The 12,938-nt window shown below is 32.8% G+C and overlaps 1 protein-coding gene across 1 annotated transcript in view; it reads right to left on the bottom strand.

Moving 5' to 3' along the window:
* RTKN2 (rhotekin 2) overlaps positions 1-12,938 on the bottom strand; it is an 88,349-nt gene that overhangs the window by 18,907 nt on the left and 56,504 nt on the right. Inside the window, exon 9 of the mRNA XM_022560629.3 lies at positions 12,033-12,164. Within this exon, the coding sequence (XP_022416337.1) occupies positions 12,033-12,164 (132 nt within the window). The remainder of the gene's footprint in view (positions 1-12,032; positions 12,165-12,938) is intronic.

Raw genomic sequence — 12,938 nt, forward strand, 5'->3', positions numbered from 1 at the left:
TTTCTACAGCAATGCTGTTCGTTAGAAATACAATGTGAGCCATGTAAGTAACTTAAGATTTTCTAGTAACCACATTAAAAAGGGTAAAATGAAACTGGTGAAAATAATTATGTAATAATTAATTAATATATTATTTTAAAATAATGTATTTTTTGTAACCCATATATTCAAAGTATTATTTTAACATGTAATTGATTAAAAAAATTTGAGATACTTTACATTCTTTTTTCACACTACGCCACCAAAATCCAGTCTGTATTTTATACTTACAACATATCTCAACTTGGACTGGCCACATCCTAAGTGCCTAACAGCCACTGGTGGCTAGTAGCTACTGTATCGGGTAGAGCAGCTCTACAGCAGTATGGTTAAGCTTACTGTAATGCGTGTAGAAGAATACTTGGCTGGCAGTTACAAAAGCTGATTCAGAGTGGGAAAAAATTCTTCACTTCATCGAGTTTAGAGTGAAGAAAGTCTGTGTGCAGAGTCACACACCAAAATACACATTTAATGATGTCTATGTGGACATTATACAAGTAGGAAAGAGTTTGGAAGAAAAGCTGTTCACTCCCTGAAAAACAGGTAAATATGGGCAGGTGAACACCATACAGGCTACATAAGAAGTTCTTTTCTGAAGGAAGGAACTCCTATTCAAAAATCACTTGAGAAAAAATGTATGCTATATAAAGTAGCAACATAACTTTGAAATTTTCAAGTATCTCAAAATATAAGGATTGATAACTTAGAGACAGTCTATCCTGTCATTTTTTAAAAAGCAGGAATGCGAGTGTCTTCAGAGGATTGTTAACACTTATGGCCGACACTGTAATTTTATCATAAATAGGGTCTTTTTATACTCCTTTATACTTTATACTCCTTGGTAATAAACTTTGTGAATTAACTTTTTAAAGTAATTACTTATACAGTATTTAAAAATGCTGCCTAAATGGCATCTTTGGAGCCTGATAACATGTAATCAACCTCTTTAAATATAAAAGTTTATTATCACTAGCAGAGAATGACTTAAGCTCTCAGAAGAATCTTTGGTATGCTTCTTTCAGACTAAATGAAAGCTGACTCAGAGACGGAGGGCTGGGGGGACAACCCTCTATTGCTGTATTGAAAAAAAAAAAACCTGAATGATAAAATATGAAGTATTCTTGTTGCTGAAATTGTGATTCCCTCCACCCAAATCCATTTTAATACAAATTTCTGACTACTTTTTGTATGTAGAATTAAAATAGATTCAGCTTTTAAATAAGTTGAAATTTTTACAGATGAATAGGTACAATTATTAATAATACCAGGATACCATTTCAAACAAAAAGTTATGTAGAAAATCTGACAAACTGGGTCATTTATATCCTTCTAATAGAAAATAATACAATAGTATATAAATACTGTACACTCCGTTAACTCTGGTAACCATAAATACTGCTAAATTTTTACAACACGAGAGGTTTTTAAAAGGTGCAAATGAAACACAGATCATCTGAATTAACCTCTATATTTTATCATCCAAAATAATTTAACTAATGGGAAATTTTTTCAACCAAAAAAACTGCATGTCAAAGAAAAAGTGAGTAAACAAAGTTTCTGATAATGTCAGAAAGTTCGTGCAATTTTTTTTTTCACTGTGGGCAAAGTATCAATCATAGTGCTCAGGACTTCACTTCCCAAACAAGGAATAGATTAGAAAACACGAGATGAATTTTAGGACTGTTATCATTATGGGCTCACACAATGTAAAGATAAGTATCTCCTCTCAGCAGGGTATGAAATCAAAAAGCAACTTGGTATTCTTGCCCCCATTATTTACATCAACTAAAATACTGCCTGGTACCCACTAAGTGATTGAAAAATATTTGATGAATAAATGAATAACAAAACAATAACTCAGATAATGCTAAAAAGTTTTACACTGATAGACTCAGATCCTAGAGATAATCCGCTCTTTAATTTATAGATGAGGAAACATGTTCTGAGATAAGTGTTCTCTGCAAGGTCAGTTTCTTGTTTTGCTTTTGCTAATTCCAAACCTGTTTAGTTGATTTGGGAGGCTTCAAAATCAACTCCTGTTGATACGTAGATAGATTTGAGATTATTCACGATGAAATTTTCATCCTTGGCTGGCTCTACTTTTGTCAATTGGCACATATTGAACTACAACTTTCCACTGCATGAGACGATGGTTACCCCGAGAAGGCCAAGTGAAGTCAAGAAAAGTACAATCTGAGAAGTCAATTTTGTAACAAAATATAATTAACTCTGAAGTCAAAGGAAAGTTTCTTTTAGGTTTTTCATTATTTTTGAATTAAAACTGTACTTCAACCTCTCCATTTCTGTAGTAATGGAAAATTACCAGATCAGAACTAGATTTATAAATTGTTTCCTACTTTACTTTTGACTATATGACTTTAAAAATGTCTACTACATACCCAGATTATAGTTTCTAAATACTCTTTCCTACTAAAAGGAATCAGAACTCTTTAGAGAAATGGCCTATCCCAAGCCTGGGCCAGGAAATATATAGGATGAGCCTGGAACATCTTGTCCTACCAGAAATCAAAGATTACTAGGGTTGTACTAAAAGGACTCAAAAGTAAACTTGAAGAGGCTTCCAGTAGCCAAGGATGGGACAATCTGAACATCAATAAGAATTACAATGGTAATGGACTGATGCATGAAAAGTCTTTAAATCCACAAATTCATAATGATATTTAAAAACTAACTCATTGGTCACCTCTGAAGGATGCTAGGGAACCGCCTCATAGATTTGGTAACTAGTATATAAATGCAAAAAATCAAACCTTTATCTTGGGTTTCTTGTAAAAACTGTCCTTCAACCTAACAGCTGATGAAGTAGAGGTGTCCCAGCTAATAAATGAAGAAAGAATGTTAAAATAGCAGCAGTTTGCAATCCCTAATGAAATAAAGAATCTAAGCAATGTTCATCAGTGGATGTTAACATGAGTGGAAGACCCAGATGTTATTATACACCTCCTGATAAAAGTACTAAGACATATCCTTACTAACCAACCAACCAACAAACCTAAATCTGATTCAGAAATAGAAGAAAAAAGACAACTTGAAGATGCAATCAGGAAATTCTAGACTCTGAAAAACTCTGTAGGATAAATGACCAAATTTCTTCAACAAACAAATTGTGTGTAATTGTGTGTGTATATGTGTAGGGGAAAGAGAGAGCGAGAGAAAGAGGGGGTTAGAATAAAAGCCAACAGACTAAGAGATTTAAGAGAACTAATCAATCAATGCAATGTATGGTCCTTATTTGGATCCTGGTTCAAAAAGTTGTTTAAAAAATTACAAGACTGAGACATTTGAACACTGTCTGGATTTTTGATGATATATTGACTTTATGTACGGCTATAAATTTTAAGTACGGCAGTTGTAATATTTACAAGTAAAATGATATGATTGCTAGGATCTGCTTCAAAATAATCCAACGGTGGAGGAAATCTGTGAGGGTACAGATGGGTTCGTTTATACCATTCTTTCTATAGATTATCTTGAAATTTTTCAAAAAAACAATTAAGAAATAAAATACAAGTACAAAAAACTAAGAGCCTGCTTTCTTATCTATAATGCAGAGATAATATTTCACTCACACCTTCCTCACAAACATGTTGTAAAGATAAATGAGTTCTTTGAGAGGCGTCTGGTCTAAAGTCTTGTTAATCAGGGATGAAGACAAAATTGTTGATGGCTAAAAACAAGCTTTAGACCTTATATGTATTCTAATGACAAAGAAAGCATGCCTTCTACAATATATGACAAGGAATGTTTGAAGTATATAAAGCATAACCATAAATTAAACCAAGCATTAGGTCTGATTAGTATTAGTGATATAATTATTTTCAATTTATGTCAATGAAATCAGATGTAAACTCTTAAAGGAAAAGACTGCTTAAAAAATTCTTTTTGCTGTATTTAATAAGGGACAATCTGAATAGGTGATACATGCATTAAGAGGACTAACATAATATGAAGAAAATCCCATGTGCTTCATGGTAATTTTACTTGCTAGGGTCCATGATAAATGTAATGGTTAAAAACAATTTCAAGACAATGTAACAAAGGACTATCACACCAACTAGTGTTATTGACTTGTTTGGTACAGATTTTATTATTCATTAAAATGAAGTGATGCATACTATTTAGATCAAGAAAAGACTATTGATCTCAAAGACTCACATTTCTTTTCCATTCCACTCCCCACCCCACTGGCAATGGATAAAACTTTGGCTAATAAAATGCTTTCTACAACGTACAGGAGATTCAGTGGCTCCAGTTAAGTACCCCTTATTGAGAATGTCTAGCTCAAGAACATTCATAGGGAAGTTTTTTGAAGTTGAAGCAATCACTTTGAAGTAAATCATCCTTTCAAATTTGGATTGAAAAGAGGAGGGGGATAGCTTTTAGGCTTTTCTTTCCTTAATGTGACTATTTCCACAGATGGCTCCCTCTGAAAATTAATGAACTGACTTAGCCTTACAGGAAATGCCATTTAGAAGGACAAGAATTATAGTCAGAGAACAGATCCTGTGATCAAAATAGCAGAACTATTATTTATATACCTTAGCAACTGTAAAATTCATGTTTTCACATAATTTTTAAAGCAGCATTAAGCAAAATTATTATTTTCTAAATCATGAGAGGAGAAAGACAACCAAAAGAAAGAAACTTTGTATTTAACGTTTAACATAATTAAGCATAAAAAGATCTTAGAGACCCAGCACTGGAAATACACTAAAAACTGAAACAAAAACACTATCCAACCAAGTTGGCATTTATCAATGATCCCCTTTATTTAAGAATACTCTAATAGTACATGTCCCTTAGAAATTTACAAAGTAAGCAAAATAATTAAAACATCTACCTTATATTTAAAAACCAAGTAATTTAAAACACTGAGTAGATTGAATAGATTAAAATCTATGAGTTTATCATAATATTGGAGGTGGTGTGGGACAACAGAAACGACACTCATGTGCTACTTCTGCAGGGGGTAACTCCGCTCCAATACATATTGCCAATAACAATACAATGTCAACATGTAATAACACAACTCCTTACTCTGAAAATTGGTCATTAACATTAAACATTTACCCAGGCTTTTCAGGAAAGACTGTAATTCATTCCTAGTTGATAAGAAAAAGTCCTTTACAAAAGAATGCCAGCTAACACATACAGAAGGAAGGACAGTAGTAGAAAAACATGTGCAATCTCCAATATAATGACCGATTCAGGTAAGGGCAATCAGTTCACTAAAACCATTATGTGAAAGATTGCTGGACAATAAAGATAGTCACACTATGTCTAAGTATCACCTCATTGACTTGCTAATTGTAAAGACAAAAATTTACCGTTATAGTGGAGAGAGCTAGTGGTAACCACCTTAACCAAGTCATTAAACCTGGCATTGCCAATAGTAAGACACTTGACATCATATGCCTCTGAACAGAATTCTTCATAAAGTATTTGTTATTATCCATGAAATATTCTCATAATAATATTTAAAATGAATTTAATCAAGCCCCTAGACCTAATTTACAGTTTAGAAGAAGTACAAAGGATGCACAAGCTTTGAATAGTCCTAGATTGAAAACAAGAGCTAAAAGGACATTTTGGAGACAACGGGGAAACTTGACTATGGACTGGATATTAGATGATATAAGAGAATTACTGTTAATTTGCTTAGCTGTGATAATGGTATTGTAATTATATATATATATACGCATATACATAATTTTATATATATATATATAAATTTATATAATTTGAGAGGCTCCTGTTTTTAAAAGGAAGATGTTGAAGTATTCAGGGATGAATTATCAATGTTGGAGACTTATGTTCAAATGGCTCAGCAAAAAATATAGATAAGAGACCTTATAAACTTGCAGCTAAACAAAACAAAACTTTCAGCTATAAGATAAATAAGGTCCAAAGATCTAACGTAAAACATGGTGACTATAGTTGATAACACTATTGAATAAGTAACATTTTCTAAGAGAGTAGACTTAATGTTCTCATAAAAAAGATTTAAAAAACTATAATCCAATAATGATTATAGTAATGATTACACAACTGTATATTATTTGTCAAAGTTACCAAACTGTACCCTTAAAACTGGTGAATTTTATTTTATGTAAACCATACCACCATAACAGCTGATTAAAAAATTAAATAAAATATAAAGTGCTTAAACCCCTCCCCCAAAAAGAAAAATAGATAAAGCAAATATGACAAAATGTTAACAGTTAAATCTGGGTGGTATACAAGTGTTCACTGTAGTATTTTTTTCAACTTTTCTATAAATTTGAATAATCTTATAAGCTGAGAAAAATAAGTAAAAATTACTTTAATACAAGATATAATTAGATAACAGTCATGTTTTTAGAAGTAACAAACAGATTTCTTGACTGAGATGGTGTTTGACATAGTTAAATAACGAGACCAGTGGCATTTAGTATTAAGAGTGAAGTTTTCAGGTGAATGGAAGGGCTCAAAGGAAACCTGAGATAAAAGTAGGAAATGCTCCAACAACACATTAAAAGGATCATACACTATGATCAAGAGGGATTTATCTGAGGGATGCAAGGATTCTTCAATATACACAAATCAATCAATGTGATACACCACATTAACAAATTGAAGAATACCATATGATCATCTCAATAGATGTGGAAAAAGATTTTGACAAAATTCAACACCCATTTATGATTAAAAAAAGCTCTCCAGAAAGTGGGCATAGAGGGAACCTACCTCAACATAATAAGGGCCATATATGACAAACCCACAGCAAACATCACCCTCAACAGTGAAAAATTGAAAGCATTTCCTCTAAGATCACGAACAAGACAAGGATGTCCACACTCGCCGCTTTTATCCAACACAGTTTTGGAAGTTCTAACCACGGCAATAAGAGAAGAAAAAGAAATAAAAGGAATCCAAGTTGGAAAAGAAGAGTTAAAACTGTCACAGTTTGCAGATGACATGATACTCTACATAGAAAATCCTAAAGATGCTACCAGAAAACTACTAGAGCTCATCAATGAATGTGGTAAAGTTGCAGGATATAAAATTAACACACAGAAATCTCCTGCATTCCTATACACTAACAACGAAAGATCAGAAAGAGAAATAAGGAAACAATCCCAATGACCATTGCATCAAAAAGAATAAAATACCGGAATAAACCTACCTAAGGAGGCAAAAGACCTGTACTCAGAAAACTATAAGATACTGATGAAAGAAATCAAAGATGACACACAAACAGATGGACGATATACCATGTTCTTGGATTGGAAGAATCAACATTATCAAAATGACTATACTACCCAAAGCAATCTACAGATTCAGTGTAATCCCTACCAAATTACCAATGGCATTTTTCACAGAATTAGAACAAAAAAATTGTACAATTTGTATGGAAACACAAAAGGCCCTGACTAGCCAAAGAAATCTTGAGAAATAAAAATGGAGCTGGAGGAATCAGGTTCCCTGACTTCAGACTATACTACAAAGCTACAGTCATCAAAACAGCACGGTACTGGCCCCAAACCAGAAATATACAGCAATGGAACAGGATAGAAAGTCCAGAGATAAACCCACATACCTATGGTCAACTAACCTATGACAAAGCAGGCAAGGATATACAATGGTGAAAGGAAAGTCTCTTCAATAAGTGGTGCTGGGAAAACTGGACAGCTACATGTAAAAGAATGAAATTAGAACACTCCCTAAACCATATACAAAAATAAACTCAAAACGGATTAAAGATCTAAATGTAAGGCTAGATACTATAAAACTCTTAGAGGAAAACATAGAACACTCTCTGACATAAATCAAAGCAAGATCTTTTTTGAACAACCTCCTAGAGTAATGAAAATAAAAATAAACGAATGGGACCTAATGAAACTTAAAAGCTTTTGCACAGCAAAGGAAACCATAAACAAAAAGACAACCTACAGAATGGGAGAAAATATTTGCAAACAACGTGACTGACAAAGTATTAAACTCCAAAATATACAAATAGCTCATGCAGCTCAATAACAAAAAAAAAAAACAATCCAATCAAAAAATAGGCAGAAGATCTAAATAGACATTTCTCCAAAGACAAAGATGGCCAAAAAAGATGAAAAGATGCTCAACATCACTATTAGAGAAATGTACATCAAAACTACAATGAGGTATCATCTCACAATGGTCAGAATGGCCAACATCAAAAACATTTACTAACAGTAAATGCTGGAGAGGGTGTGGAGAAAAGGGAACCCTTCTACACTGTTGGTGGGAATATAAATTGGTACAACCACTATGCAGAATGGTATGGAGTTTCCCTAAAAAAACTAAAAACAGAGCTACCATATGATCCAGCAATCCCACTCCTGGGCATATACCCAGAGAAAACCATAATTCAAAAAGATACACGCACCCCAATGTTCACTGCAGCACTATTTACAATAACCAGGACACAGAAGCAACGTAAATGTCTATTGACATTTGAATGGATAAAGAAGATGCGGTACATATATACAATGGAATATTACTCAGCCATACAAAAGAATCAAATAATGCTATTTGCAGCAACATGGATGGACCTAGAGGTTATCATACTAAGTGAAGTAAGTCAGACAGAGAAAGACAAATATCATGATACCGCTTATATGTGGAATCTTAAAAAATGGTACAAATCAACTTATTTACAAAACAGAAATAGAGTCACAGAGGTAGAAAACAATCTTATGGTTACCAGGGACGAAAGAGGGGGAGGAATAAATTGAGAGATTGGGATTGACATATACACACTACTATATATAAAACAGATAACTAATAAGGACGTACTGTATAGCACAGGTGACTCTACTCAATACTCTGTAATGACCTATATGGGGAAAGAATCTAAAAAGAGTGGATATATGTATATGTATAACTGACTCACTTTGCTGTACAGCAGAAACTAACACAACATTGTGAATCAACTATACTCCAATAAAAATTAAAAAAAAAAAAAAGAAGTAGGAAATGCAAAGGGAAAAGTTTCTGAAGAGAAAGGGCAGGAATCAGTGCTGGAATCGGCACTGGAGGAAATTAAGATGGAAATATCGCAAAGCTACAGAATGTAACACTTTGTCATCAGTTTAATCTTTGAGATAAGCAACTAAATTATATTATTCTTCCCAACCTTAACCTTACCTCATGGTTTAATATTAAAATTCTTTTTGGTAGTTTAGACAAAAGTCATATTTGATGGAAGAGATATTTATGTCATCAGTCCTCAGGGTCAAATACAGCCCACGCTGTCCCGCCAAGTCTAAGGTCGAGTCTATACAAATTACTAGACAAACCATTTTCCTGTGAATTTGTAAAGCTCAATAGTGGAGCCACCACTGGGATTTCTAGGTACGCTGATTTCAGTCATCTTAATAATGGAGTCGATTGACTACAGGATCCCATCGGTTGCCAGGCCATCACCTTTATTACCACAAGGAAAAATGAGTCAATTGAAAAAGGTCAATTTAGTCAGGCCATGTAGATCCTGTTAACTAGTTTTCTGGAATTAGACTCTTGTCATCAAATAAGAAAATACAGATGCACTGACTACAATAACAGAGGAGTTCTATTATAACTGTCCTCTTAAATTTAAATGGTAAAGATTCAATACATGCCTAAGTCATTGCCTACAGGTAACTTGGCTTTGGACTCAGAACTTCATTTCAGAGTTACTTTTTACTTTCAAAACTGATACAAAGTGGATATGGAGATAGGGAAAAGTCTAATTTTGCCTTCCAAATCTTGTCTTGCAGTATGTCTATGAAGAAACAGATAAACAATCCATGAATTTTTATCTATTTTTTTCTACCCATTAGGAAAGAGTAAGCCATATAATTTTACTTACTAGCTAAACAAGTTCTATCTGATCTCTGAGTATGTTTTGTCACTTGTAAAACAGAAATAAGATACCTGTAAATCAGGGCTGACCTACATGCTCTGCCTTCCTTAAAGGGCTGAGATAGGTAAAATGAACACTTTGAAGACTGTTTTCAAATCACACTTTTAAAATATCATTTGCTTAGATTACATTTTAATTTGGTTTACAGCTATCCATATTCCATTGTGCATCATGTAAGAAAAAAATTGGTAGGATTCCATTTTTACTACCTAGTGAAAATAAGGTTAGACAAAATCATCTATGTAGAACTCCAGCCAAAAATACTTAACATGAATCTAGTGAAACAATTAGTCAAAAACAGATTTGGGGACTTGCCTGGACTTTTCAAAAATGTTAGTGTCATAAAAAAAAAAAAAAAGGCAAGAGAAGGGCACAATTTAGGTAAAAGGGAAACAAAAGACATAGTGATCAGATGCAATCTGTGACCCTTGATGGGGTCTTGGATAAAACAAAAAATAAAAATAAGAAAGAATATTTTGGGAATAACTGGGGCAATTTGCTCTGTATCTTAGATAATATTATTTTATCAACAATAAATTTATTGAGTGTGATAATAATATTATGGTTATGAAAGAAATGTCCTTGTTTTCAGGAGAAATATGCTGACATATTCTAGGAAAGAAATGTTATGCTGTATGCTGCTTACTTTCAAGTGGTTCGGAAAAAAAATTTTTTTAACTATCTAGAGAGAAAGCAAATGTGGCAAAATGTTAATAGCTGAAGAATCTAGGTGATGGGTATCAGGTTTTACTTTTCTCTTCTTTCAACTTTTCTGTACATTTGAAATTTTCAAAAGACTATGGGGGGGAATGAACACTGCATAAACAAAACAGAACAATGAAAAAATTGTATCAATTTTCCAATAATAAAATTATACTTTCATTAACCTAATTTTCTAAATGAAAATAAATTCACTATGTTATAATACTGAGGTATATTATTTAAGAGCAACATTAATCTTTCTTATACACAAAACAGACAAATTAAGTGGACTTAATTACATAGTAAAAAGGTCTCACTGAAGGATTTCCTTTGAGTAAAAAGTAGTGTCATTTCTAAAAGCAGGATAGAAACAGATCAAATGTTACTATTGCAAAGATCACAGAAATTAACTAAATCCTTATACACTAGCAGACCAGCATCTACATATTTTTTCAGGACATATAACTTTACATTTTTCCTCAAAAGATAACTTAAAGGCAAGTAGAACATGTATCTTACAGTTAACAGATGTGATGGCTCATATTTTATCATATACTTCACTTCAACCACTCTGAAGGTAAGCAAAGTAAAAAAACTAAAACGATTAATTGCAGTCCATAGGCAGAAAACATGACATTCTACTCTAGAAATGCCATTTTAACTCTAGAGTAGGAATGCTATAAAAAGAGGGGACAAAAATCCTCTAATAAACACTAGACTTGGATGATAGATGAAAACAAATTTAAGATTGTGAGATAAAGAAAATAAGCCTGCCTTAGACTGAAAACTTTTCCTACAGATTTTTGGGTGAAAACTTTCTAACTAAAATTTTATAATTTCCTTTGTATCAAACCAGTATATTTATGTGTATGTGGTATTCTAAACAGAATGTGAGGCTTTCTTGTCCTGGCAGAAGGTTGAACAACTGCCCATTAGCTCCATAAGAAATCAGAAAGTATACTCAGGAATTTCTTTTTATGGGTTCATTTAAGTATTAACTAGAAAGAGCATCATCGTTAACATGAGCTAACAATTTATGTTTTTATAATCTCTTAATTAAATAAATTCCTAAAAAATTTAAATACCCTGTTAATGTGGAGTTACATTCTCTGCTTTAAAATCTATTTGCTAGTATAGATTCCAATTACTATGTTTTCGGAGGAAATATATAGTATTTCCTTTACCAGATAAGCTCTATAAATGGAAAGAAAAATAAGAATATCTTTACGAACTAACCTAGTTTTAGCAGTCCTTCCCTTTTTGTAAATAAGATGACAACAGTGTGAATTGTAATAGAAAAGAACAAACTTCACAAAATGTTATACCTTTATTTTCAAAATAGCATTTTATTTACCTTGTTAATGGACACTACCAAAGCTGGTTCCACTTTACCTTCGATTTCTTCTGGAGTGTAAAAACAATAGAGTTTACCCCCTCTTAAAACACAATACAACCTTCTCCAACTAATCAGACCTTCTACCATTTGCTGAAAAAGAAAAATCAAGAAACTCTCAACTTTAAATCATTATTTATCATCTTAACTCTAAATTCAAAAAAATACTTGAATTAGCAAAGTTAGTTTTTTGAAATGTTTTAATGTGATAGAGTTACCCATTAATTTACTATACAATAAGTCAATAGCCCAAAGTAAAAAAGTAAGTTTGTATCAGAGAAGAAAGGTGTGGAATTCTCAAAAGCATTAAGCAAAAGAGGTAATAATTATCACATAACTTTTATATACATAAAATCATAAATCAATGCAGTTTTAGAGAAGCTAGTCTATTAAAAATTAGTGATTGGAATTCCACAGCAATTCACGTAATGACGCAGGAAAAGTATAAAAATAACTGAATATTCAAAATAATTGAATATTCAAAATATTCCCTTACTGTTCTCAGAACACTGGAAAATGTTGACTTCCCTGTAAGAATGCAAATTTTCTTTCCTCTTAATGGAATCTTTTTTAAAAAGCTATTGATCCATTGAGGCCCATAATTAATTATTTACTGAATACAAATAACGATGGTTATAAATAAATTAGGAGTAGGTGGCACAGAGGCAGCTTTGGAAGCCCAGAGGCCTAAACTGTGCCAAAAGCTGTCGGCCAGAAAGGCCTTCATGTGAAAGGTGTTGAGCAGTCCTCATCAGTTTCCACAAGGAGTCCTCTGGTACTGATTATCCTGTTACTGCTATTAATGAAGCCGAGGAACCTGGAAGAGTAGCCCCTTAGCCATCAAAACTGCATCAGACCCCTCCCCCT

Source organism: Delphinapterus leucas, chromosome 16, assembly GCF_059928025.1.
Source record: "Delphinapterus leucas isolate spDelLeu-1000000601 "Yukka" chromosome 16, BTC_Dleu_Yukka2, whole genome shotgun sequence".
Classification (NCBI taxonomy): Eukaryota; Metazoa; Chordata; class Mammalia; order Artiodactyla; family Monodontidae; genus Delphinapterus; species Delphinapterus leucas.